We start from the raw sequence: 24,660 nt of genomic DNA, 5'->3' as shown, positions 1-24,660 counted from the left end.
GACTTTCAAATTACAATTCTTACTCTTGCTAATGCCTTAGCAAAGTGATACAAACAAGATTATACATAATGGAAATAAGATATATGTAACACAATGATTAATTAATCATATAATATATTTGAAACCCTTATTTCTACTCTACGACCTATAAATTTTTAGTAAGACACTCCTGAATCCCCACTAAGCTCTCTCCTTCTCTGATACTTTTTAGAAGTGAAGAAACCTCTTACAAGTCTATAAGAAGATTAGAATTATAAGAGCAAAGATAAGTAAGAACAACCATGAAACTAGGCTATTATTACAACAAGGAAGCTAAAGAATATATGAATGATTGATCAATATATGCCCACCCTTAAGGGATCTCCCTTGGTCTCCCTTATATAGCCTTCAATTTGTCTTTAGCCTTTATTGTTCTATTATGCCATTGATCAATTGACTGTTTGCACCATCAATCGACTATTCACGACCACTTCAGCATTCAATCTATCAATGGATCTTTGAGTCAACTCGATTCCATATAAGTTGGCTTCCCTCCCTAACAACCTCTAATTGAGTTGACTAATGTCAACCTCAATGAACCTCCTAGCTTTTTATTGTCTTTTAGCTCTCATTCAATATTCTAACTTTCTCAAGGGATTATTTGACTAAAGAAGTTCAATTGATTGCTCAGTCAACTTAGCTCCAAATAAAAATATTCTATTCATAAACCTCCACTACAATTATCTTAATTATTGAATAGTCTTCTATGTTAAAGTATTGCACTTAACCTAAAATGAAGATTTTCTCGACTTTTACAACTCACTCAATGTGGCAAAAGGTGATAATGTTCACTCCAAGCATCTCTCAATACCGACCTCAGAGCGATTTAAAGGGAGGTAAATCACAGTGACCGAGCAACCTTTTTCAGGTGAGAGAGATTTTAAAGTCTCTTGATGCATTGAGCCCATGACTCACTTTATGTATCATTTTGCCTACTAAGTTTGTCTTCTTCTAACTATTTTTAATGTTGCACTTCAATGAGCCTCATCCTACAATCCTTGTGTGTCTCATTTCATTATTTCCTAATCTCTAATGGATCTTGAGCCCCCAATCCAACAAACTTGATAGTGCAAAGTCATCGTCCATACTCAACCTCGTCGAGTCACAATCATTGCGAGCTCTAGGTGTGTCCTGCTAAGTTCTTACACAACTTAACAAACATATCAAATGTAGTAGCTATTAAAATTGATTTTATAACCACTAAATTGAATAAAAATATGTATGACTATTTCATGAGTACACTATCATAAATTAATTTCTTGAGTGAATAAGAAATTAATGTATAAGACTATTAGAGTTATGAAAGAATTGGTCTAATTAAATCAAATAAAAATATTAATTTAAATATGAACAAAGTTCATAAATGAGAATACACGAACACGAATTCAAATTGATCATTAAGGATAAGAAATTAAAATTAATTTTCAAGATTCAATACAAAAAAATAAGATAAATTAAGTTATTATTCTTAATTAATTATTAAAAATTAATTAATTATTTAAAATTAAAAGAAAAAATAATTAACTTAATTAATTAAGTTAATAATTATTTTTAAGGAAAGACACGTCTTTATCTTTTCACCCCTAAAATTAACTTTTTCACCCAAAGAAACGCTCATCCCTGTAAATTAATCAGAAAAAAATCTTTATGAAAAATTTAAAATTGTCAATAAACCGCAAGTGCTTGGACGAGTTAATATCATTTTTACTCAAACATCAAAGGGTGTGTTAGGAATTTAAAGGGAATAAGATCAACATTGTCATATTCGTCACCCTACCAATTCAAGCCATTAAATTGTCAACGAGCTAACTGCCCAAACCCAATATAGAGAAATTTCAACAGCAGAGACATCTAACTTGAAAGTCTTTACTCAAACATCAATACTAAGATGTAATCACTTAGGCCATCGTCGCACCAACAGATATTATCGTTGACGTCAACAACTTCGACTTTAAGATCATTATCTTAAAACTACGAGTTCATTGTAAGTTAGACTTCCCTATCCACCACTGATGAATTTGTTGGGGCCTCAAAGATTGGTATAGTGCTGTTAAACAACTCAGAAACTGCAGATTCCTCTTCTTCCTATTTGGTTGCCCACTGCTAAACTCTTAGTAAGCCAGACTCTGGTCAACGGGGCTAGAAAAGTTTGGGTTAAGTGGTAGTTGTCTGCCTAAACAGAGTTCAAAATGGTGGAGGCCAGTGAGATGAAAAATTGATTCAACTCGACTAAAACGCTGTGACACAGCTGATATAAAGTTGGGTGAAAGTTTTGACATCTTGCCATTTCTTTGTGCTTCTTCCAATGCTAAGTCCAGACTCCGATAAAGACTCTGCTTCAAACATCGATATTTAATTTTATCAACACTAGTAATGAATACAGAACACAGATTCTTTATTTCTACACCAAACATACACATATCGTAATCCGAACCAGAATAATGTCTTTCCAGTTCCATAACCATCAAAGGCACATGGTACAGCGAAAAAACATACAGTAGCTGCAGCCCCATCACACACAAGCACACTAGCGTAAAGAGGGAAAAGCGAGCTCCACTCGACGCCACCCTACCTTTTATTTGTGCAAACCAACTTTCTCAGTGCAATAAGAGAAATCCATGATGAAACATAAACGTCAATCGACTTTGAAAAATCCCATTTCTCCTGCATTGCAATAAGTAAAAGAGTGAGCATGTTGATGCAGAGTAGAGGATTCAGTATTTTCTAAATTCAATTGTTTTAGGTGGAGCAGCAAGCAAGGACGATTGGCTGACTCATGAAATTTCAGTCGTCCTCACTTCTCTATCATGCTACATCCATCTTTACTCTGTCTTGTTTCTGGATTTTCTTAGTTTTGTTATTGGATTTTCTGCATTCGAATGTTATTTAGCAACATGTAGAAATAGGTAACATGTAACCAAGCACTTACAGTAGGGAACAATCTTCCACTGCTGGTTATGGCCCTTGAGCCACTCCCAAAGCACAACGGTGGTTCCATCTCGGACTCCGCCATGGTCCTTGTCGCCATGGAAAGCGTCAAAGTTCAGCCCAATGTTGTTTACCATTCTTATGCAGCGGAAGCCGTTGCCTGTGTCCCCGCTCTCGGTCCATAGCACGGACTCATCGAGGTAGTCAGGATTGTATGGAACCAGCCGAACCTGCAACGGATCTCAGTTTGGGGGAACAAAAGATAAATAGATTGTCTTCGAAGATTAAAGGAAGAAATTATCTCGCCCAAAATATTATCTAGGAGAAGAAAATTATTCGAGATGCAATCTTACAGGATGTGTAGCTCCAATGGAGTGTTTCAGGGCTTCTCCGGTCGCCTTGTTAATGAGGCAAAAGCTTGGGAAACCTTCTTGATCCTTCACCTTGGTGCTGTACCTCATATCTTTGATCCAGTGCTGCGAGCAATAAGAAAAGAAACAAATAAATAAAAATACAAGCATAAAGACAAACCCTAAGCAAAACAGAGATCTCGAGGTGAAGATGTAGGAATTTAGCTCAAGATCTAGATGCCAAAGGAGAAACAAAAAGAGGACAAAATTAGATTGCGGTTTGGAATCCATGCCTGATATTGATCACCGGGATCGTTACGGACGAGGACCACTTTCCCATCCCTGATGGAGAGGGAGTAATTTTCATCCGCCCTGGTGAAGATCCTCACCGTCGGCTGGCGTAGTTTCGAAGGCTCTTCCACCCGGCCTCCATGGCCTCCGGGTGGACAGCCTCCAGCAGAGTACGATGGCGGTCGGTCATAGTTATGCTCGCCGCCATGATGACCGAAAGAGTGAGGTCGGGGCTCGCCATAGCCGCCCCCACCTTCGTGCGACACGTGCTGGACGGGCGGGAAGCTGGGGCGGCCGTACTCATTATCCCCAGATCCAGTTCCTCCTCCGTAGTATCCGTAAGAGGTAGGAGGGTGAGGCTGATGCTCCCCGTAGCCGGATCCGCCATGATGCGGGACGTCGTGGACAGGAGGGTAGGCGGGGCGGCGGCCTTCCTCCTCTCCGCCGTAGGAGGGAGGGGGCTGGTGGCCGTGGCTGTGGCTGTGGCCGGGGCCGTGGTGATGACCAGGAGGCGGGTAGGGTTGTTCCTCCTCCTCGTCGTCGCGGCGTCGGTGGTGGCCGAAGGGGAACTCCATGGGACGAAGCGGATCGCAACAAACCGGTATGCAACGAAAAGGGTCGATGCTTTTCGGTATATAGCGCAGGGAATGGTCCCGCGCGAGAAAAAACGTGGGTGACTCGATGAATGGTTGTCCGCAATGATGCCTCTATCCGGATGACGCGTCGAACGATCCAGTGAGGGTCTAGTGTTAAAGCGCCGGGTGTCCAACTCATTATTGGCTGATGGGATCTCACTGACAGAAATGAGATCATGTCGGCCGCTTAATTATTACATACAACATTATTTAACCGCGTAAAACATCTTACTTTTTATTTTCAAAATAATTGAACCCCCACGATAAGACCACGAATATCGCCCGAGGATTATTGTTTGTCACTGAAATTAAATATGCATCATAATTTCCGATGATGAACCCAATTATAATGATGAACTATTTTGATGATAAATCTTAATTAATTTTATTCATTATTTCTAGGGATGGTTGACTACCAGCTCAGATGCTTGATATCTTTTGATTGTGCTTTTTATTTAAAAAAAAATTTTTATAAATATGTCATAGTTAGAGATCGAATCGTAAGTGTTTGGATGACAATTTGAATATCCTACCGTGGCACCATTGCCCCGGGGACATGATGAATCATTTTGAGGAGTAATGTATCTTTTGTTTTGTAGATATTAGTACAATTAGAGTTTAAATCGTTATATTCAACTTAGTTGTTTTAATATTTCATATAAAAAATTTAAGTTAGATTTAATAATTGTTAATTATATATTAAATTGTGTAGGAATTTAATAGGATGCCTACAAAATTGAATTGTAATTAAAGCCGTAAATTTAGTTAAATACGTTGGATTGATTTTATCTTATTAAATAATTTAGATTGATTAAATTGAAATTTATCGATCTATTTTACAATGGATTTAAGTGGACTGATCCTCCTAGACTTGTGACTCACTTGAGTTGATTTGTGACGAACTTGAATTGGCTCATAGATTCAGAAATTTTATTTTATTTTTAAAAATTTTAAAATTAAATTAAAAAATTTAATAGACTAGTGCGCTTGATCTGTCTAAATCACAATCCAAATTTAAAATTTTTAATTTTACTTGTCAAAATTATAATCCAAATTTAAAAATTTTTTAAATTTTTTTAACAAATCCCTGAGTTGGCCTGCCTAATCTCGTAACTCGTCTTAGGTTGGATTGGATTGGGATTTTCTAATCCACCAAGATGATGGATCGACCCGTCCCTCGCTTTTGCCCCGTTATATGATAGATTTTTGACAGATTGATCCGTTTCATCATAGATTGATCAGTTTGACAGCTCTAACTGTAGTTGATGATTTTAACTTGGACAAATTGATATAGCTTAACGGCTCAAAGTCAATTAAAGATGGGAGATAGTAATAAATATTCAAGGGGCTCCGAGATAAAAAAATATTGAGATGATAATTTTTATTTTTTTAATAATCTAGATATTTAACTTTTAGGATTCGATTAATCTTGAAGATGGCCGATTCAATCCCATAGAAATTTTCCATCTGTCATCAAAATAAATCGAAAAGTACAAATGAATCCTGACAAATGAGCCAATGTCATAAATTTTTTAAACTTATGTAATGTGTCCTGGATGAGATTGAGATTTCAAATTTTACCGAATGCCTGCATAAGTGAATAAATGAATGATGACATGTGAATTAAGTTGAGACCATAATGTAGCCAAGCCAAGGGACTGAGAACTTCGATAGGAGATAACCACTTGAGCAAAGTTTGATAATAGGGTTTATAGAGGGCAAGCGAATCTCAGCGAAGCCAAGTAATATCTTCCTCCATCATGATCAACTGTAGTTTCTCGATTTACCTCCTCACAAATGGTCATGGGCCCGACCGTGTGAGATCCGCTGGGGTGGCAGATGCCACCTTTTGTAGAAGAAAAAGATAATAGGGTTTATCGAAGTGCCTTATCCCAAGTGGTAAGTATGGATGGAGACATGTGTTGCTTGAGGTTCCGGGCTCGAGTCATCTTAGCAACATGTAGCTGTTGACTGATGTGTTGTTTCGGCAGTAGGCTCTTATCAACATAGTAGTACCGTACCTCCAAAAAATCCTTTGAGAGATTTTTTGATATGGGGTCGTTTTGGCGGTGGGAGCGATCACTACAAAAAGTTTACCCAATATAATTTTTGTCGAAGTGTCTTATTCCAAGTGGTAAGCATAGAGACATGTGTTGCCTGAAGTTTCGGGTTCGAGTCCTCTTAGCAACATGTAGCTGTTGACTGAGATGAATTTATCCAATACAGTTTTAATAGCCTTCGAGGCATAGTTGAGTTGATTATGACAGAGTAGACTTGTAGAAGAGGACAAGGGTTCGGATTTCGACGAAGCCGAGACAATATCCTCCTTCGTTGTGGCTAATTGTAATTTCTCAATTTTCCCCCTCAGTCCTATGGTCGTAGGGCCAATCATGTGGGACCGCTGGATGATGAATTTCACCTTATGCAGAAGATAATATATTTTTTTTAAAAAAAGATAAACTACATAAATGAACGAGCAAAAAATGGCAATTGAAACAAATCGAAGAATTGATGGATCTAAGAGATTAACATTGTGACAAATGATAATCTCATAGGTAAAGTAATATTTTAATAAATAATTCTTATGAGAGTCAAGTGGTATGTATTTTTGAATACCAAGAGTATTTGACTTAGATAATAACTTGATCATTTAAATTGTTCACATGATCAATCAATTACAATTAGAGGTTAATCTCAATTGACTTGTCTAATGAGTCAATTATAAAGTAAACTAAGATGGTATGCTTGCAAACAGAAAATTTAGATTTGAGTCCACTTAATAATCAACTTATCGTCAACTAGCACACAACTAAATCCTGACAAAGTTCGAAATAATACCATTGATTGGTCTAAAGAAAATTGAATTATGCAATAAATGGCTTAATTAATTAAAATTATAGTGAACCGACTAAAAGAGTCGTTAGATATAGAACCATCAATTTAGGTTAGATCCGTCGTATCTGATCAAACAATTTAAGCATGTTGAATTAAAATTTTATCAATCTATTTTAGGGTGGATTCAAGTGGATCGATTCGCTTAGATCCACGACCCGCATGGATGGGCTCACGACCCACGTGGATTGGTTCGCAGGTTGAGAAATTTTTTTTTTAAAATTTAAAATTAAAGGAGAAAATTCAACAAATTAGTGGTTGACCCATCTAAATCGCAATCCAAATTTAAAAATTTTAACTTGACTTGTTCAAACTATTATCTGAACTTAAAATTTTTAATATATTTTATATTTTTTTATTTTTTGACAGATCCGTGGGTTGATCCGCCTAACTCGCAATCCACCTTAAGTTGGGTTGAATTAGAAATTTTCTAACCCGTCAAGTTGGTAGCCCGACCCGTCCTATCCTATCCCGTCATATAATAGATTGTTAACGAATTAATTTGCTTCATTATGCATGAATTGATTTGTTTCATAACTCTAACTAGTTAAATAGAGCAATTGATTGGAGCCAAGTTAAGTCAACTTAAAAGTTTATTTGAGGATAAAAAGAGTTGAATAAAGCTAACACATAAGTGGGTATGTAAGTTTAATTCTCTCCTTCCTTCCTTGTTCTCTCATTGATTACATTGTAGCACTGGCATAATTATATGTATCTAAGAGAAGGCTTGACAATGAAACAAATGTATCAGGGTCTAGCTAAGTCAATGAGTCAGTAGATTAATGGTTGCATTCAATTGACTATATTATTAATCGACCAAAAAATCGATTGAAAATAGAAAGCTACGATGACAATTCAATCAATTAATACTTATTTATACAAGATAAATCGATTGAACTGATAGTTAGTTAGTCGATCAAATAATTCATTAAGACGGTTCCAAACAAATAAAATATTTTAATTTGTAATAGAGTCAACTTAGTTAGCCAGTGGAGGTAATTATAAATTCAAAATATTAAATCTTTGAATAAGATCTTATCTAGAAGAATTAACTTTCATGGAAATGAGTCGAGTATATCAATATAGCACAAGAGTTAAGCCTACAAGCTTATTGAGACGAGTTGACTAACAAGTGTCAGAGCCAACTAGTATACATAACAATTGATTCGAAAGGCTCAGTGTCAACTGAAAACAACAATGGGTGAAGATTGATTTTGTGTAGATCAAATTTTGGCTAACTCATGATGTAAAACAATCTATTAGGACTAGTAGGTGACACCAAGATTTTGTGCAAATCAATTGTGACCTCTACCACCTACCTAGTAGGCGACGCCAAGATTTTCAAAAACTATTTTGAAATAATTTTTCAAGCCAATTTTGGACCGTGATCCTTGGATTACATGCACATTATTTATACATAAGTTTTCATCATGATTGGCCAACATCTAATTTGTGTCAATTATATGCACTACATCAAGCATCCTAAACTTAATTCATGATCCTAACATCTTACTACCGTAAAGTTTTTATGAGATGTTTCAAGATATAACCTACAACTAGATGATCATACAATTTTACCTAGACAATCCTAATTGAACTTCTATCTTTGAATGTGACCTAAGCTCTCATAGTTTTATTTTTGGACTCAACCCAAAAGGTCTCATACCAATGGAAATATTTTCCATTTTATAAATCCATAATCTTTTCCATGTATTTTCAATGTGAAATTTTGATTGCATCCTAACAATAAAAGCATAAAGGGCTATAACTAGTGTGACATAGATCAATATGCATAATAATATATGAAACATTAATGTAATAGTTAAAAATATAGAAACATGTGTAGCATAGAATAATTTATCCTATCTATACATTAATTTTTAATCATGTGTCAAATATCAAATTTGACATTTGTGTTAACTAACTCCATCGAATGTGTCAAATCTTAAATTTGACACATTTTATCAAGACTCTGCCATAGAATCTTTATTCATATACTTTAGATATAAATCTAGAGCCATAAAACATCCAAATGTATAAACTCAATCTTAATATGTCAATTTTCTTAAATTAATATATCCAAATATATTAGCATGCTCTAAAACCTTCTAAAATAGGATCCAAATATTCATTATCAAGGTAACCCTATACCTTGAATGATACCACAAAGTATCAACATCATCATGATTGGGTTGATTACCATTCCAAAGATACTTAACACATCCTAAACTCATTTTTAGTGTGATGAAATCACATTTTTAGAAACTCAATACATATTAAAGCTATTTAGATTCACAAGATATTCATTAGGGATAATCTCCCTTGATACTTTCCTAAAGGCCCTCTTAGCCTTTAGTGGCTTCATCAAGATTAATTGCTTCTCTTATTACGTTGCATCCACTCCTAGACCAATGATTGGTTCTATAGTCAAATTGAACCCTATGATAAGTTTGTTGGGACTGTTGGCGTCGCCAAAGAGGAGTGAATAGCAATTCACTTCGATCATATTTGTCGTTTACTTATGCTTATCTATATGAGATTAATACACAACGAAAATATAAATAAACAATACAAATAAAACAAAGCACAACAAATTAATTGGAACCCCCAATTCCAACTCCACGACTTAAAGTCCTAACGATATCATTATTATCCTTGTCGGACACTTTTTAGAGGTGGAGAAATCTCTTACATTCCTATTCTTACAAGCAATAGAACAAGAATATAAAGATACGAATATAAAATAATGAAAGTAAATAACTTTACAAATGAAGCTCGCTTTGTTAACTTTCTTATTATTTTGGATGACCTCCTGAAGGTCAGCAATGCAATAACACTCATCTTCAAAATCCTCTAAGAACTAGCATCGAAATCTTCAACAAAACCTTCCTTTATAGGTTTCAGGTCATAGCTGAAAATCACCCAACAATTGACAGTTCCATCAGTTGATTGCTCTGATCAAAATAGAACATTACTTTATCGAACAGCTTCATCTATCTCAACATCTAGGACAATAGTTAACTAATCTCTCCATCAATTGATTGATGACGATCAATCAAGCTAATAGTCAAGTTTTTGAATATTCTATTTGCTCCAACAGTCTTATGAATTTATTGGTCGTCTTCATCAATTGACTTATGATGATCAATCAAATTGATCGACTGAGTTTTAGACATTCTATTTGCTCCAATAGTGTCCTTAATAGACTAATAAATCACAACATTCGATTGATCATATTGTAAACCCCCTTAAACCCCCCACAAATCTTGAATTCATAGTTTTGGGGTTCATCAATCGCTTGTTATTTCATAGTAGTCAACTGATACCTCTACTTCATCTTCTTACTTTGCCTAATTCTATTTGATTGATTTCAATCTACCAGGACATCCTTTGCCTAGCACCAAGTCAATTTTAACCTGTTGGGACTTTCTTTATCTAACATCTAGTCAATCTTGACCTACCAAGACTTCACCATTGCTTAACATTCGATCAACCTTGACTTATCGAGATTTCACCATGTTGGAATACAATCAAAGTCCTATATTGAAAATACATGGAAAAGATCCTGGGGTTATAAGATGGAAAATATCTCATTAGTACGAGGCCTTTTGGATAAAATCCAAAAATAAAACCATGAGGGTGTGGGCCCAAAGTGAACAATATCGTACCGTTATGGAGATATATATGGATTTTATCTGGATCTAACAGTGGTATTAGAGTGGGTCCATGTGGTGGGGCTCCTATGTAAGGGGTCCGTTGGGACCAATAAGGGGGAATCCGTTGGGATCCGTACCAATAAGGGATCCGTTGGGACCGTTAAGGGGGCAAGTCCATTGGGATCTGTACCAATAAAGGGTCTATTAAGACCGTTAAAGAGGGGCTCCCAGTGGTCCTTTGTTTGAGGGGTAGATTGTTGGGATACAATCAAAATCCCACATTGAAAATATATGGAAAAGATCCTGGGGTTATAAGATAGAAAATATCTCATTGGTATGAGGTCTTTTGGGTAAAATCCAAAAATAAAACCATGAGGGTGTGGGCCCAAAGTGGACAATATCGTATCATTGTGGAGATATATATGGATTCCATCTTATTTAACAGTGGTATCAGAGCGGGTCTATGTGGTGAGAGCCCCAATAAGGGGTCTGTTGGGACCGTTAAAGGGTCAGGTCCGTTGGGATCTGTACCAATAAGGGGTCCATTGTAGGGACTGTTAAGGGGGCAAGTCCCGTTAAGGGGTCCGTTGAGACCGTTAAGAGGGGCTCCTAGTGGTCATTTATTTGAGGGGTAGATTGTTGGAATAACAATCAAAATTCCACATTGAAAATACATGGAAAAGATCCTGGGGTTATAAGATGAAAAATATCTCATTAATACAAGGCCTTTTGGGTAAAATCCAAAAATAAAATCATGAGGGCGTGGGCTCAAAGTGGACAATATCGTACCGTTATGGAGATATATATGGATTCCATCTAGATTTAACAGTGGTATCAGAGCGGGTCCATGTGGTGGGGCTCCTAATAAGGGGTCCGTTGGAACCGTTAAGGGGGCGGATCCGGGGATCCGTACCGTAAGGGGTCCGTTGACCATTAAGGGGTGCGGATCCGTTGGATCCATACCAATAAGGGGTCCGTTGGAACCGTTAAGGAGGCAGGTCTGTTGGGATCTGTACCAATAAAGGGTCTATTGAGACCGTTAAAGAGGGGCTCCCAGTAGTCCTTTGTTTGAGGGGTAGATTGTTGGGATAATAATCAAAGCCCCACATTAGAAATATATGGAAAAGATCCTAGGGTTATAAGATAGAAAATATCTTATTGGTACGAGGCCTTTTGGATAATATCCAAAAATAAAACCATGAGGGCATGGGCCCAAAGTGGACAATATCGTACCGTTGTGGAAATATATATGGATTCTGGATCTAACACTTTATCCACATGCCAATATTTGATCTTCTATAACCTGTTAGGACTTTCACCATTATCAAATATTTGATCAACCTTGACCCATTTTGACTTCACGTCTCATACCAAGTTTGCCTTCATAACCCACTGGAACTTTGCATTTGTCAACTTTCTATTGAACTTTCAACCATGATCTATTTGGACTTCACTCTTATAAACTCCTTGTAAACTACTAATTGCTAAGTGTCCAATCAATCTTGACTCACTTGAACTTTTCAACTGTCAAGTATGATATATTCTCTTTGAACTTTGATTTGTATCTTAAAATCTTCTTATCCTTAGATGATCCTTGCCTACATTAATCTCAATTTTCCTTCTTAAAATCCTTAGACCCATTTATGATCTTTTTAAGGATATTCTCTAAATTTTCATGCTTTGTCCTCCAAGTTTGATTTTTCAATTTTAATTTCCTAAAACTAGAATTTTTATATCTCCTTTGGCCCTTTTTCTTCCCATATATATATATATATATAGGGAATTGATATCCCGCGCGACGCTTCTGCGCGACTCATCCGCGATTCTGAGCTGGCATCGTGCGGTTCCTGCCGACGTGGCTGGCAGCGTGGCGAAGCGAAAATCGGAACGAAATTTATTCGCGCCTAAAGAGCGACGCGGGAAACCCTAAAGAGCGTGGCAGAAAACCCTAAAAGAAAACCTTTCGTCCCGTGCTCTCGTCCCGTCCCTCTCTCGCCCGGCGCTCCTCTCGTGCGCGTGGTTGGGAATTTCTCACCGTCGCGTGGCAAGCGAATCGCGCTGTCAAAAAACTCGCCGAGGTTAGGTTTTCCGCCTCCATCGTTGCCTCCATGCCCGTCCCTGTCCCTCACCGATCCCACGCTCGCCTCTCTGCCCGTCGCCCCACGCTCGCCTCTCTGCTCGTCGCCCGTTGTCCGTCGCCGCTGGCTAACCCTAAAACCCCATGCTCGCCTCTCTGCTGTGTCGCCGTCGCCGAGGTTAGGCTTTCCGCCTCCGCCGTCGCCTCTCTGCGGCTTTGCTCTCGCAGTCGTCGGTCTCGTCCAACTCCGAGGGGATGCTCTGTTCGCGCTGCGGGAGAGTCTTTCGGATCCTGACAACGTGCTTCAGAGTTGGGATCCGACGCTTGTGAATCCCTGCACTTGGTTCCATATCACTTGCAACCAGGACAATCGCTTCTTAGCTTTTGATTTGTCTTAATTTTTGAAGGAATGTCTTTGGATTTGATTAGTCAATCTCAGTGTTATTCTTTCATTTATTTTTGAAGGATATAACTGGTTGTTTGTGGTATAAAATTGGAGACTGAAAAGCTTTTGAATAGGGAATTATAATCTCTAGGTATGCTAATTGTATGGAATATTTGTTTTCTTTATCATCATTCATTCCCATTTCATTTACCAATATTAGTTTATGCCATTTTAGAATTGTCTATTGACACTACCCATTATTTTTTAATTTATTAGATTAAATGAAGCAGTTATGCATTTTGGAGAAAGCATCAAAGAGATCATTAATGAAGAATTTGGTGATGGCATGTAAGTGAATCTGAAGCCTATCTTGTGTTATATTGTTGATACTGTTTCCTTTGTGACTTGAATGACCTTGAATGGCCTTATGTAGATTGTGTACAATTAACGCATTCCTACTTGAGGGACTACTGACCTTGAATAAATCTCCTAATATTAAATCAGGCCCAAGGTTAACTATGTGGTTTGCATTGTCTGCCAAGTAATTGGGTTGAATTCAAAAAACTGGTTGTAAAGAAAACTTGTTATCAGGCTTGGTGAGAGGATCAATAATTGTGTACTACTGAGGTCTTGAGCCATTAATTAACTGGTATTATCATTTTCTATCGTTGGATGTATCTCATTACTCAGCAAACAAGTAAAACCAGCTGGCTACAAGTAGCCATATTGCTGAAAGTTTGAAATGCTTAAGCAAACTTATCCTGGAAGTCTATGCTTATAAAACCAACACAAATGACCTACCATATCTGTTATAGAAATAATTATCAACTGCAAATGCCGAGGAAGATTCACAGTCAATCCTAGGATTCTAGCAGATTTGTGTACACTAATTTGCCTATTGCATGCTAGCTTTGAGGCAAGTTATTGCCTCTTCACACCTACTGAGACTTGTGAAATCTTACTATAATATAAAATTACATATGACTTCTTGCATTGGCTTCATGATGGTTCACCTCTCTTCTGATTCTTTTCCTTCAAGCTATTTTCTCCTCTTTCTTCCTCTCTCCTAGGGAACTGATATTTTAATGGCTGGTTTTACATTTCAGTATGTCGGCTATAGATTTCTACTGTTTGGTTAACAAAGTAAAGGGCGTTGACGGAAAAGATTGAGTGGTTGTTACTTTTGATGGCAAGTATCTGCCTTATTCTGAGCAGGTTAGTTGCTTACTTTGTTTTCAAAGCTTGCATTTGCATTTTTTTTATGCTACTGTGCCTGTGAAGTGCAGACGAATATAATCCTCTCGTTTTGAGGAAGCATAGCTGGTTACATCTTTTTTCTGTGTGTTCTAATATACCAGGAATGCTATCGTCTCTAACTGGTTATCTAACTTCTAAGAACCACACAAATTTCAAAGTTAATGTCCTTAAATCTAGTCGTAGTTTATATAGATGCATTCATCACAAGCTCACTGGAAAAAAATTAATTTGTGGAGAATAACTTTATTTCAATGTTTGCTATTCATCTATTTATTCTAGCTGATGTTTGCCTCTTTCATTATAACAGAAGTCTGAGCATATGGTTTCCAAATTGAAACAGTGATGGGGTTTGTTGGGTTCTTCGTCAAGCTGGTTTTTATTCCGATCAACAACATCATCGTTGGTTCTGGTTAGGTAATTAATTGGACCGGTTCTCACTTATTTGAATTCAAAAATGTTGATTTTTGAAGCAGTTTATTAGAATCGATGATGTTCAAATATTTCTTCAGAATCAATACTTGATTATTCTGGTTCTTTTGTTTGTCTCGTTACTATGGATCCAACACTTGCTTCGTTAATTTGATCCAAAAGCGTTTCTTTTCTTTTCTGTTTGAAACATATTGCTTTTACCAAATCTGATGAGGATGCTTGCCGGTTGATGAAACAATTTATGGAAGTTGAGATAACAATGTGGCCAGTGGTGTAAGGCAAAAGAAAAGTTTCCTACGAGGAAGTTGAGATAACAATTTATGGAAGTTAATTTCCATGGTTTCCTACAAGGAAGAAGACAATGAAATAAGATGTTGGAAAGATTTCCCATTATGGACAGAGTTCAGAATTCTTTGCTCGTGTTTAGAATTTTCCTTGCTTTTTTTTTTAAAAACTTTTTCCCATTGTCCTGTAAGTTCACACACACACACACACACAAATTTAAAGTTGGTAGAAAATGAATAAATTTGTTTTTTAAGTGATCTAATTGCCTCTTTGTTCTCTGTTACATAATCAACTTCCTGCTTTTGGTTACTTGCTGCACTATTCTGCTCTGCAATTCAGTTTTTCATAGTTTCTCTTGTTTTCCCAAGTTGTAAGTTGCAGTTTGCATGGACATTTGTACTTGCAGGGGTTTCAACGGTTGAAGAAGCTCTGCCCAACAGCAAGACAACTCCCTGCAGTACCATCAGGATCTAATCGATCTATAACAATAGATGATTCTACATCAGCCGGTCATGTAACAAACACAAGCCTTCTTCAAGCCAGGCTTCTCGTGGATTGGTGCTATCAGAATCCTCCAAATTCATGAGTGATTACTCATCACTTAACATCTCAAAATTGAAGCTGAAACTGAAACACAAGCCTTCTTCAAGCCAAGCACGATTGATTTTGATTATTCTCAACCACAAAATTGTATTCTGTGTTGGGTTGGGTCAAAAACTATCATCTGCTAATATTCCCATTTACTTTTATTCTTTTATGTGACTTAGCAGTCCCCATGACACATCTGTACCAGTGTAATTTTGTTAATAGTGTCGTTGAAGATTGTTGATAAATCAAGGATTTTGATAGCATGATTGATTTTCGTTTCCAAAAAGCTAATGAATGCATCAGCGTTTAAAGACTCCGATGGATACCCCAATAAAAATATTGTAGTGTATTGATATTGAAGTCCAAATTTAGCTGATGATCCGAAGAGCATGATCCATTTTGATACATATGCGTGCTGTGAATAATACGTGTAGAGAAAATCTGTAATGATTATGAGACACAGATATCTAGATAACCATCTAGATGAGTATGAATCAGACAAGAATAGTATGAAACAAGGAAATTGCATATATGTGCTGTTCATGGAGAACCATTAATGTATCTATGAAATAGAACCTAATACCTATCACTGCCCATCGGCTTGAGAAGTCCTATACCAGTGGCACCTGAAAGTAACCATTCCAATTTGGAATTATTGAACATGCTCATTGTAGCAAGAAAAAGTAGTGTCACTCTAATTAAGAAGAAAACACGCAGAGGTTGTCATTGTTCTTAGCAGACCACAACAACCATTCCAACTTGGAATTATTGAACATGCTCATTGTAGCAAGAAAAAGTAGTGTCACTCTAATTAAGAAGAAAACACGCGGAAGTTGCCATTGTTCTTAGCAGACCACAACATAAAATTCCATAATGTAACATGTTACAGTAATGATGCACGGCAACTACCAATACATGGTTCAAACAAGTGTTCGAGAGCTTGCGAAAAGAAAAGGCTGGCATTTTATCACATCATGATCCATCTTGAGACTGAGGTTGCAACTTACGCGACCAGGATCTGTCTTTAGCCATAGGTGGTAGCTGCAGATTAGACACAGAAAAGCAAGTTGAATTAGATCGAGTATTGTAAAATGGAAGTGGCAGTTTAGCTATTCTTTCATTAGTTATGATTTATAGTTTATAATAGAAGTACAAAATGATGATGTGTAAATTGTCTTTGTATAATTAAAATAAATTCTATTCGAAATTCCATAATAAGATAAAATCAAATAGACAACACAAATTCCCTTTGGAAATCCAAAATAATTAAGAAAAAATAAGAGTTTTGAGGGAAAAAAAGAGTACAAACTTTTCTTTGAAAGAAATAGATGCATGCCTCTATAACTCAACTCCTCCTTGATTAAAAAGGAAAATTATTAAATGCATGTAATGTGATAATAAATAACATACATCATTTTTACGATTTTTTAGTAATTGTACTCATAATTTTTATGCACTTTGGATTAACTTTTAAATATAATTTTGAAAAATTATAATTTGGTTGCATGTTATTATTAATTGCCTGATCATCTTCGTAAGGGAAATCTATTTTATGAAACTGAAATTTCTAAAGAAGTTAGAATAATAATAATACAGAATTGAAATATTTGAACGCAAGAAAAAAAACCAAGAATATTTAGAATCAAATGCACATGTCGAGAAGCTTTATCATGTATGGCAAACAAATCATGGCACAAAATCATAAGCTCAATAGAAATGATTCCTAAAATCCTCAAAGCAAGCAAAATGAACAGAGTAGCAAACACAAGAAGGCAATCCCATCATTGAACATCTTCTAGGTTCGATTAGGAAAATTGCCACTTATTTTGCCCACCGCATGAAACAGTATGTAACAACGTGGGCATCACAAAACTTGGGGAAACCAGAAACTCACACAGTAGCAGAGACAAGCAAGGGTTGATCTAGCATCACCTAGTAAGGCTCCACCAGCGCCCTAAACTTTAAACCGGCATAAATTGCTGCATCGCCAAGCTCCTCTTCGATCCTAAGAAGCTGCGGGCAGCAAGATCAGGAACGCGTCAAATTATTTCATGTCAGGTGCTATATCATGAGTAAATACTATTCGCGATTAGAAGATCTAAGATTTCTACTAACAATTGACATGCTGGATGTCTTTTGTTGAATGTGTAAACTGACACTGGATTAATTAGGGCAGGAAGAAAGATAACTGAAATTGGATGGGATATCGAAAATCACTTGCCTGGTTGTACTTGGCAAGGCGTTCTGATCGGCATGGAGCTCCTGTTTTGGGGCGGGAAGGCGATTTTGGGGATTTAGTGTTAGCAAACCCTAAAACCTAGATGAAGGCGATGGGACGTGGCGACGGCGGCGATCGGGATGGGGAGGCGACGCAGGCGACGAGCTCTCTCAGGACGAGAGGCGACGGCGTCGTCAGCCCTCTCGTAGAGCTGCGAGATCGGCGGCGATGGGGGGCGACCAGAGGAAGAGGCGAGCAGAGGGCGCGACGGCGAGCAGAGGGAGAAGAGAGCAGAGCGCGGCGGCGATGGGGGGCGACGAGAGGGGAGAGGCGAACAAAAGGGTGCGACGGCGAGCAGAGGGAGAAGAGAGCAGAGCGCGGCGGCGGATAGTGGGAGAAGGGAGCACGGCGATTAGAGGAGAAGAGAGCAGAGAGAGAGGCGACCGGCGCAGAGCAAAGTAGAGGGAGGAGGAGGAGGATCGTGATGGTTCTGGGGGAGGCGGCAACGAAAGGGGGAGGCGCGATTTTTGTATTTCGGCCAGCTTGCCACGGCGGACGCGATGACACGGCGAGAAATTCCCAGCCACCTCAGCGTTACACTCCTCACAGTGTCCTGGCCCACCTCATCATGATTTTCTGACAAGCCCACACCCCTATATTTAATACTATCTCTCTGCGGCTTGCCCCGCTGCCTTTTCGGACGGTGACAACATAACGCTTTACCGGCGATGGGACAAGGAACTCGATTATTCCTGCCACTTCATTAATCATGATGGGACATTCCTTAAATGATGACGTGACAGGTATGCACGCTCATCTCCTATTAAAAAGACCACTCCGCTCCGACAGGTATCTCTCTCGAACTCTCGCACTTTACTCTCAACTACTCTTTCTTTTCTACTGTTCATCGTCTTCTTCCTCCGTCCCTGACTTGATCGTCGGAGTGGTCGCGCCAGGGCACTCCCCCTGGCCTTCCTACTGACGGTCCCTGTGATTGCAGGCTGTCTCTGAAGCTGTTGCTGTTCATCATCGACTCCCGCGAAGTCTCCGGCGACTGTGAAGCTGCCATCGTCCCTCATCATCATCTACTGTTCAAAGCCAACAACGAGGAGGTCCGGTGACGTGTCCTGAAGCAGTTCTCAACCGGAACATAATTTGGCGCCGTCTGTGGGAACGTATCTTCGCCCGGATTTGAGATGCCGACGGACGAACCTCCCCAGCCTCCTCAACCTTATTTCGTCGCCATGACACAAGAAGACTTCAATAAGGCGGTGGCCGCCGCCGTCCTGGCGATTTCCCAGCAGCAACAACAGCCACAACAACAACAGCAACAGGTACCAGCTGGCCCTTCAAGACCTCGTTCTTTTTCCGCTGAAGCACCACCAGCACCGGCGCCGGCGCCGGCCCCAGTACGTCGGTTGTTTGAGCCCACTGAGGCCCACCATACTCAGGCCCACCAATCTCCGGCCCACTTTGCTCAGATCCATCAGGCCCCAGCTTATCAAGTTCCAGCTCAGCAGGCCCATCAGGCCCATCAAGCCCATCAGGCCCAGGGCCCACCTCAACCGTACATGTTTGAAGATTACGGAGGGATGTCCGTAGAATCCGCAGCTGCCCGGACCCCACCTCGACGCCCTCCACGTGGCAAGGGTCCAGGTCCCGAGGAAGGCAGCAGTTCTCACAAATCTCCATTTGCCCAGTGGATATTGGAGGAAGAACTCCCGCGCCACTTCCGTGCCCCTCAACTCATGGACTACACCGGAGCAACTGATCCGGAAGATCACTTGGGCAAGTTTGAAAATGCTGCTACCCTGCATCAGTATGCTAACGCCATCAAGTGCCGGGTTTTCCTAACGACTTTGGCTGGTGCTGCGGTTCGTTGGTTCAACCATCTGCCGCCAGCCTCCATATGCTCCTTCAACGATTTCAGGAGCTCCTTTCTAAGGCACTTCGCCACCAGTCGCGCTTACCGGAAGACGGTGATGGATCTCTTCGCCATCAAACAGAAGTCCAAAGAGTCACTAAAGGACTACCTGCGCAGATTTAATCAAGGAGCACAAGAAGTCCCAGCAGCTCCTTCAGAAGTCCTCGTCAATGCCTTCTCACAAGGGCTGATAGAGGGAGACTTCTTCCGATCGCTCATCAAGAAGCCTCCGGAGAATTTCGATATGCTGATGACCCGAGCCGACAAGTACATACATGTGGAAGAAGCTCAATCGGCTCGGCGAATGAATGCCGACACCTCCTCTCACGGCGGTCCGAGTCGACAGCCCGCTCCGGCTGTCTCGAAGCGAGCATCGCCAACCACCTCAACCACTCAGAAGGCCAGAGCCGGAACATCCGGCTAGACAAACGGGTGGCCCTCGTGCCATCCAAGCAGTGGACTCCCGGCCCACTCAGTCATCCAGACCTTCACGATGGCTTCCGTGCTTCTGTGCATATCACAAGTCAAGAACTCACGACACTCGGGATTGCCATCAATATGCCCGAGTCCTCCGTGAGGCAGAGGACCAGCGCTCTAGAGGGACGGTAACCACCCCTCAACACCGGCAGAAGACTCATCATCAAGCCACCGCTCCACTGCTGCCACCTTCTCCTCGAGCCGCCCCCAAGCGCCACCGTTCCCCTAGAGAGTTCACTCCCCCGGCGCAGAATGAAGGAAACCGCAGGCCAGGGATCCGGCTCCCGTGACCCTCGAGCCGACAACTAAGATAACGCCCCCCTCGGTAATATTCTCATGATTACAGGGGGTGCTACTGACGGGGATTCCAACTGGGCCAGGAAAGCTTATAGCAGACAGATGGAAGTCTGTGGTGTGGCCTGAGGAAGTCAAGGCAGATGAACCTGTCATTGGTTTTGGGCCCCAAGACTTAGAAGGAGTTGAAACTCCTTACGACGACGCACTGGTCATCAAGGCCACCATCTCCAACTATGAGATATCCAAGGTATTCGTTGACACTGGTAGCTCCGTCAACATTATCTTCAAGTCAGCCTTCGACCAGATGCAGATTGACTTGGAGGACTTGGAGCCAATGGCCACTTCTCTTTACGGCTTCATGGGGAATGAAGTGCGCCCCCTCGGACAGATTCGCTTCGCTATCTCCTTGGGACGGAACCGGCTCGGAGGATGAGGTACTGCTTCTTCACCATAGTGGATGCTCCTTCTTCCTATAACGTGATTCTAGGTCGCCCGACACTTGGCGCCTTCTCCGCCGTCGTCTCCACCTACCATCAGAAGATCAAGTTCCCGGTGGGGGACTTAGTGGGGGAAGCACGAGGCAACCAGCTGACGGCTAGACGCTGTTACGTTGACTCAGTCCGAACATAAGCCAGGAAGACTCGGCGGACTCAAGGAGCAGAGGTGCATGTTGTGCAAGAAGCGCCGAACCCTTGCGCTGCTACCGAAAAGGAACTCCTGCAAATATGTCCTGATCGTCCGGAAGCAGTCGTACAAGTTGCCGCCGAATTGTTATTTGAGCTGAAGCAAGAGTTAGCTGAATGCCTTCGTCGGAACCAAGATGTCTTCGCCTGGGATTCGGCCAATCTGACGGGAGTTTCTCCTGACGTAGCCATGCACCGCCTCAACGTCCTGTCGGGAGCTCGCCCCATCAAGCAGAAGAGACGCCACTTTGGCCCCGAGCAGAACAAGGTGATTCGAGACGAAGTACAGAAGTTGATGAAAGCCGGATATATCAAGGATGTGCACTTCCCTACTTGGCTCTCCAACGTGGTGCTGATGCCGAAGTCCGGAAACAAATGACGGGTCTAAGTCTGCGTGGTTGCATTTTGACAATATTATTAGTCGGTTGATTGAAAATAGAAAACTCATAAATAAAAAGCTACGATGACAAAATTAGTCGATCAAATAATCGACTAAGACAGTTCCAAACAAATAAAATGTTTTAATTTGTAATAATAGAGTCAACTTAGTTAGGTTGACACGAGTTGACTAACAAGTGTCAAAGCCAACTAGTATAGATAACAATTGATTCAAAAGGCTCAGAGTCAACTGAAAACAACAATGGGTGAAGATTGATTTTGTGTAGATCAAATTTTGGCTAACTCATGATGTAAAACAATCTATCAGGACTAGTAGGTGACACCAAGATTTTGTGCAAATCAATTGTGACCTCTACCACCTAGTAGGCGACGCCAAGATTTTCAAAAATTATTTTGAAATAATTTTTCAAGCTAATTTTCGACCGTGCTCCTTGGACTACATGCGCATTATTTATACATAAGTTTTCATCATGATTGACCAACAACTAATTTGTGTCAATTGATAATATTTAGTTCACATATATGCACTACATCAAGCATCCTAAACTTAATTCATCCTAACATCTCACTAATTTTTATGTATCTCAATAGATTAAAAAAAATAACCGTAAAGTTTTTATGAAATGTTTCAAGATATAACCTATAACTAGATGATCATACAATTTTACCTAGACAATCCTAATTGAACTTCTATCCTTGAATGTGACATAAGCTTTCATAGTTTTATTTTTGGGCTCAACCCAAAAGGTTTCATATTTTGGACTCAACCCAAAAGGCTTCATACCAATAGAGATATCTTCCATTTTATAAACTCATAATCTTTTTTATGTATTTTCAATGTGGGACTTTGATTGCATCCCAATAATAAAAACATAAAAGCCTATAACCAATGTGACATATATCAATATGCATAATAATATATGAAATATTAATGTAATAGTTAAAAATATAGAAACATGTGTAGCATAGCATTAATTTTTAATCATGTGTCAAATATCAAATTTGACTTTTGTGTTAACTAACTCCATCGAATGTGTCAAATCTTTAAATTTGACACATTTTATCAAGGCTCTATCATAGAATCTTTCTTCATATTCTTTAGATATAAATCTAGAGCCATAAACCATCCAAATGTATAAACTCAACCTTAATATGTCAATTTTCTCAAATTAATATATCCAAATATATTAGCATGCTCTAAAACCTTCTAAAATAGGATCCAAATATTCATTATCAAGGTAACCCTATATCTCGAATGATACCACAAAGTATCAACATCGTCATGATTGGGTGGATTACCATTCCGAAGATACTTAACACATCCTAAACTCATTTTTAGTGTGATGAAATCACACTTTTAGAAACTCAATACATATTAAAACTATTTAGATTGACAAGATATTCATTAGGGATAATCTCCATACTTTCCTAAAGGCCCTCTTAGCCTTTAGTGCTTCATCAAGATTAACTTAAGGGATTGCTTCCCTTATTACGTTGCATCCACTCCTAGACCATGGATTGGTTCTATAGTCAAATTGCATCCTATGATAAGTTTGTTGGGACCGTTATCATCGCTAAAAGGGGTGAATAGCAATTCGCTTTGATCATATTTATCGTTTGCTTGTGCTTATCTATAAGAGATTAATATGCAACAGAAATATAAATAAATAATACAAATAAAACACAAGCACAACAAATCAATTTTTACGTGGATTGGAACTCCCAATTTGAACTCCACGACTTAAAGTCCTAACGATATCACCATTATTCTTGTCAGACACTTTCTAGAGATAGAGAAATCTCTTACAATTCCTATTCTTACAAGCAATAGAATAAGAATATAAAGATATGAATATAAAATAATGAAAGTAAATAACTTTACAAATGAAGCTTGCTTTGTTAACTTTCTTATTATTTTGGATGACCTCCTGAAGGTTAGAAATGCAATAACACTCATCTATAAAATCCTCTAAGAACTAGCATCAAAATCTTCAACAAAACCTTCCTTTATAGGCTTCAGGTCATAGTTGAAAATCACCCAACAGTCGATAGTTCCATCAGTTGATTGCTCTGATCAAAATAGAATATTACTTTATCCAACAACTTCATCCATCTCAACATCTAGGACAATAGTTAACTAATCTCTCCATCAATTGATTGATGACGATCAATCAAGCTAATAGTCGAGTTTTCAAATATTCTATTTGCTCCAACAGTCTTATGAATTGATTGGTCATCTTCATCAATTGACTTATGATGATCAATTGAATTGATTGACTGAGTTTTAGACATTCTATTTGCTCCAATAGTGTCCTTAGTCGACTAATAAATCACAACATTTGATTGATCATACTGCAAACCCCCTTAAACCCTCACATATCCTGAATTCATAGTTTAGGGATTCATCAGTCGATTATTATTTCATAGTAGTCGACTGATACCTCTGTTTCAGCTTCTTACTTTGCCTAATTCTATTCGATTGATTTCAATCTACCAGGACATCCTTTGCCTAGCACCAAGTCAACTTAACCTGTTGGGACTTCCTTTATATAACATCTAGTCAACCTTGACCTATCGAGACTTCACCATTGCTTAACATCCGATCAACCTTGACTTATCAAGATTTCACCATTATCTAGAATTCGATCAATCTTGACATATCAAGACTTCACTTCTTGTGTCTAACATCTAGTCCTCCATGACCTGTTAGGACTTTATCCACATGCCAACATTTGATCTTCTATGACCTGTTAGGATTTCCACCATTATCAAATATTTAATCAACCTTGATCCATTTGGACTTTACGTCTCATACCAAGTTTCGATCCTTCATAACTCACTTGAACTTCG

At 39.1% G+C, this 24,660-nt stretch overlaps 2 protein-coding genes across 2 annotated transcripts; one reads left to right on the top strand and one right to left on the bottom strand.

The window, feature by feature from the left end:
- Positions 1 to 2,413: 2,413 nt before the first annotated feature.
- On the bottom strand, positions 2,414 to 4,216 carry LOC141826333 (ricin B-like lectin R40C1). The gene is made up of 4 exons (XM_074713576.1): positions 3,611 to 4,216; positions 3,321 to 3,443; positions 2,969 to 3,197; positions 2,414 to 2,703 (listed from the first exon to the last, which is right to left on the bottom strand). Coding segments are annotated over exons 1-4 (927 nt in total). The 5' UTR covers positions 4,184 to 4,216; the 3' UTR covers positions 2,414 to 2,701.
- Positions 4,217 to 21,157: 16,941 nt separating this feature from the next.
- LOC141826330 (uncharacterized) lies at positions 21,158 to 21,790 on the top strand. Its single transcript, XM_074713574.1, has 2 exons — positions 21,158 to 21,273; positions 21,364 to 21,790. Exons 1-2 carry the CDS (start codon positions 21,158 to 21,160, stop codon positions 21,788 to 21,790), a joined length of 543 nt encoding a protein of 180 aa, XP_074569675.1.
- The last annotated feature ends 2,870 nt before the right edge of the window (positions 21,791 to 24,660 follow it).

This window comes from Curcuma longa, chromosome 4, assembly GCF_044706935.1.
Source record: "Curcuma longa cultivar G26 ecotype Majalengka, Jawa Barat chromosome 4, ITB_CL_G26_1.1, whole genome shotgun sequence".
Classification (NCBI taxonomy): Eukaryota; Viridiplantae; Streptophyta; class Magnoliopsida; order Zingiberales; family Zingiberaceae; genus Curcuma; species Curcuma longa.
Note: the sequence above shows the minus strand (reverse complement) of the source record. Positions and strands in the feature narration are given on the sequence as shown.

Excerpts from the sequence above, each read along its gene's own strand:
- LOC141826330 (XM_074713574.1), top strand. The coding sequence starts at position 21,158 with ATGAGGTACTGCTTCTTCACCATAGTGGATGCTCCTTCTTCCTATAAC. Across the intron at positions 21,274-21,363 it reads ACCTACCATCAGAAGATCAA|GAAGACTCGGCGGACTCAAG; the intron begins GTTCCCGGTGGG and ends AACATAAGCCAG.
- LOC141826333 (XM_074713576.1), bottom strand. The coding sequence starts at position 4,183 with ATGGAGTTCCCCTTCGGCCACCACCGACGCCGCGACGACGAGGAGGAG. Across the intron at positions 3,444-3,610 it reads ATCCCGGTGATCAATATCAG|CACTGGATCAAAGATATGAG; the intron begins GCATGGATTCCA and ends TATTGCTCGCAG. Across the intron at positions 3,198-3,320 it reads CCATTGGAGCTACACATCCT|GTTCGGCTGGTTCCATACAA; the intron begins GTAAGATTGCAT and ends GATCCGTTGCAG.